Source organism: Pinus tabuliformis, chromosome X (genome assembly GCF_031772625.1).
Source record: "Pinus tabuliformis cultivar Carrire ecotype Pingquan chromosome X, CPIR1, whole genome shotgun sequence".
Lineage (NCBI taxonomy): Eukaryota > Viridiplantae > Streptophyta > Pinopsida > Pinales > Pinaceae > Pinus > Pinus tabuliformis.
The window spans coordinates 868,094,878-868,097,799 of record NC_142308.1 but is presented as its reverse complement, the minus strand read 5'-3'; the positions used below and the strand labels follow the sequence as shown (position 1 = coordinate 868,097,799).

Sequence of the window (2,922 nt, the reverse complement as noted above, 5' to 3'; positions counted from 1 at the left end):
CTCATGTTCATCTTGGACCCATTTAAATTTTGCGTTCTTTTTAATCATGGCTTGTAAAGGAGACACAATTCTTGAAAAGTCTGGAACAAATCCCTTTACAAAGTTAATTTGGCCAAGGAAATATTGCATGGCTTTCTTGTTGTCAGGTAGGGGTACTGCGGGAATTTCCTTAATTCTGTCAGGATCAATGTGAATTCCAGATTTTGACACTATGAATCCTAGAAGTTTTCCTTCACTCAATGCGAAAAAGGATTTTTTCGAGTTAAGCGAAATCCCATACCTTAGGCAACGTTGGAAGATTTGTTTTAAATCTCTGAGATGGTTGTTTTGTTTCTTGGAATAAACAGTTATATCATCCAAATAGATTACCACTGATTTATTAACTAATCCTTTGAATGCAATGTCCATGGCTCTCTGAAATGTGGCACCTGCGTTTATCAAACCAAATGGCATCTTCTGATATGTGTATGTACCCCATTTAGTTCTGAATGTCGTTTTTAATTGATTGTCGGTGTTATCACTTAAGAATTCTAATTTCGAAACCGCTCACATTAGTTTGATGGTAAAAAAAAAAAAAAAAACTTCGGTGCTAGTCTAGGTTTGAGTTTTTGTTTGCCTTAGAGTCTGAGTCTTAGGAGTCCACTGTGCATCCTCATTCACCACTGGTCTCATAATTCACACAATTTCCATGTGTCAGCTTTGTTCAAAGGTTATTATGTGCTACAAAGCTCCTTAAGTGATTTCGTAGCGCATAAGTCAGTTTTAGGTGTTTTCGCAGCGCAACATGTTTCATGTGATTTCGTAGCGCAGAAACTCGGTCTAGGTGATTTTGTGCTGATCCATAGCAAATCTCACCCAGCTGTCATACTTATCAGAATCCGCTGTGTTTTAGGTAGTTAGGTGTCTTGGTATTGGCACATGTTGCAGTCGTTGCTGAGAAGGAGACAAAGGGTTCTGTTTACGATCTGAATGCATTTAATGGAAAGTTGCTTGCTGGCATCAATCAAAAGATTCAGTTATACAAATGGGAGCTCCGTGATGATGGTTCAAGAGAATTGCAGTCTAAATGTGGCCGTCATGGGTACACCGCAGCAGCAGAGGCCATAATATTATTAATGTTAACAATACCCGAATTGGACCGCCTGGGAAAGGGCCTAAATGCGGTGGGATTTGACTGTACTCCACATGCCTCTCACTTAAAAGGCACAAAGCAACACCTTCAATGAGATTTAACGCGACAAAAACTCTATTCGAAGATAAACCCTTGCTCTGACGCTGTATTCTGTTAAGCGTGTTTGCTACTTTGGTCTTTGTTCTGCTCTGATTTACTCCCAGCATCAAAGATGTCGAAGTCTAAGCGCAACAAAATGGTGACTCTTTCTAAAACCAAAAAGAAGGGAAGGGAGCATAAGGAATCAATAGTGAATCAAGTGAGGCAAGCTGTGGAGGATTACATCTTAGTATATGTTTTCTCATTTGAGAATATGCGGAATGTGAAGTTCAAAGATCTCAGAGACCGATTAAAGGGTAGCAGCAGGTTCTTTCCAGGATCAAACAAAGTATTACAGATTGCATTGGGTCGCACAGCTGCTGATGAAGTCAAGGACGGTATTCATAAAGCTAGTGAGATGTTACATGGTGAATGTGGTCTATTCTTTACCAATCTACCAAAAGAAGAGGTTATGAGAATTTTTGAAACTTTTGAAGAGCGTGATTTTGCAAAGACTGGATCACTTGCAACAGAAACGGTTGAGTTGAATGAAGGTCCTTTGGAACAATTCACGCATGAGATGGAACCATTTCTGCGGAAGCAGGGGATGCCAGTTCGATTAAATAAAGGTGTGATAGAATTAGTAGCAGATCATGTAGTTTGCTGAGAAGGAGAGCCAATATCACCCGAAGCATCTCGCATACTACATTTAATGGGTGTTCAAATGGCTACATTCCACCTCAACCTTGTATGCCGGTGGAGTCCTGATGAGTTTGAGATTTACAGAGATCATGGTGTGGCAAATCCTTCAGATGGTTCGTAGTGCATGCATTAAGCATCAAATTCTTTTACAAGTTTTTTGGTTCACGGTATTATTTTAATGTAATACCTCAAGTTCCTTTTGGCATAAAATATTGGCTTATGAATGGGAGAACTTCTGAGAATAGTTTTCTCATTCTAGTGTTACTAGAGTTATTGGTTTGTAATATAGGTAACAAGCTCATGTTGGTGTAGCTCTTTTAAATGCAATCGCACCTGCCCAATCATCCCAAAACTCTACGTTGGCACAATCGTAAAATTCTGGGCAGGTAAACCCACGAAATCAAGGAGATCCAAGGGTGGAGCACCTGATTCAGTTGGTCATTCTGGAAATGCTATTGCAACTGATGAAGGGCAAACAGGAAATGAATCCATTAATCAACCAGTGAGGTACCAGCCAGCTGCATACAGTTATATTTGGAACAGTCAATGGTGTTATTGATGTCATTGCATCTTTTCCTCAGGAGAAATATCTGTTTCTTGAAAAGTTGCAAGCAAATCTTTTCAAAACGATCAAGGGAGTAAGGTGCTTAATCCATGAACATTGGCGATCATTTAGCTATGAAAGGAAGACTGTGTTTTTGAAATTACACAGCAGTTTCGTAGCGCGCTACGAAACTGCTGTAGCTGCATGTTACAATTCAGTTGATCAATTATGATTGACAAATCAGCAAATCTTTTTGAAAGGTTTTGTCATCACACAGGTACATGGGAAAAAGCTTCCAATGCATCAAGGACGTGGCAGTCTTCTACATTTTGGGTAATTAAAGGATAAAGACATGCTTCTTTGCATTCGAATATTTTGAGGAAAACTAAAACCGAGAAGCAAGGATAGTCTCCTATATTTCTGGGCAGTTAAGAAGATTCAGCATTCAAGGTCAACATAGAGCATT

The 2,922-nt window shown here is 39.4% G+C and overlaps 1 protein-coding gene across 1 annotated transcript; it reads left to right on the top strand.

Annotated features, from left to right (window-relative positions):
- Positions 1-1,230: 1,230 nt before the first annotated feature.
- On the top strand, positions 1,231-2,165 carry LOC149142463 (uncharacterized). Its single transcript, XM_089447595.1, has one exon. It carries the CDS (start codon positions 1,344-1,346, stop codon positions 1,875-1,877), a length of 534 nt encoding a protein of 177 aa, XP_089303721.1. The 5' UTR covers positions 1,231-1,343; the 3' UTR covers positions 1,878-2,165.
- Positions 2,166-2,922: the final 757 nt, after the last annotated feature.

What these genes read in the sequence shown, in the direction of transcription:
- LOC149142463 (XM_089447595.1), top strand. Translation starts at nt 1,344, where the DNA reads ATGTCGAAGTCTAAGCGCAACAAAATGGTGACTCTTTCTAAAACCAAA.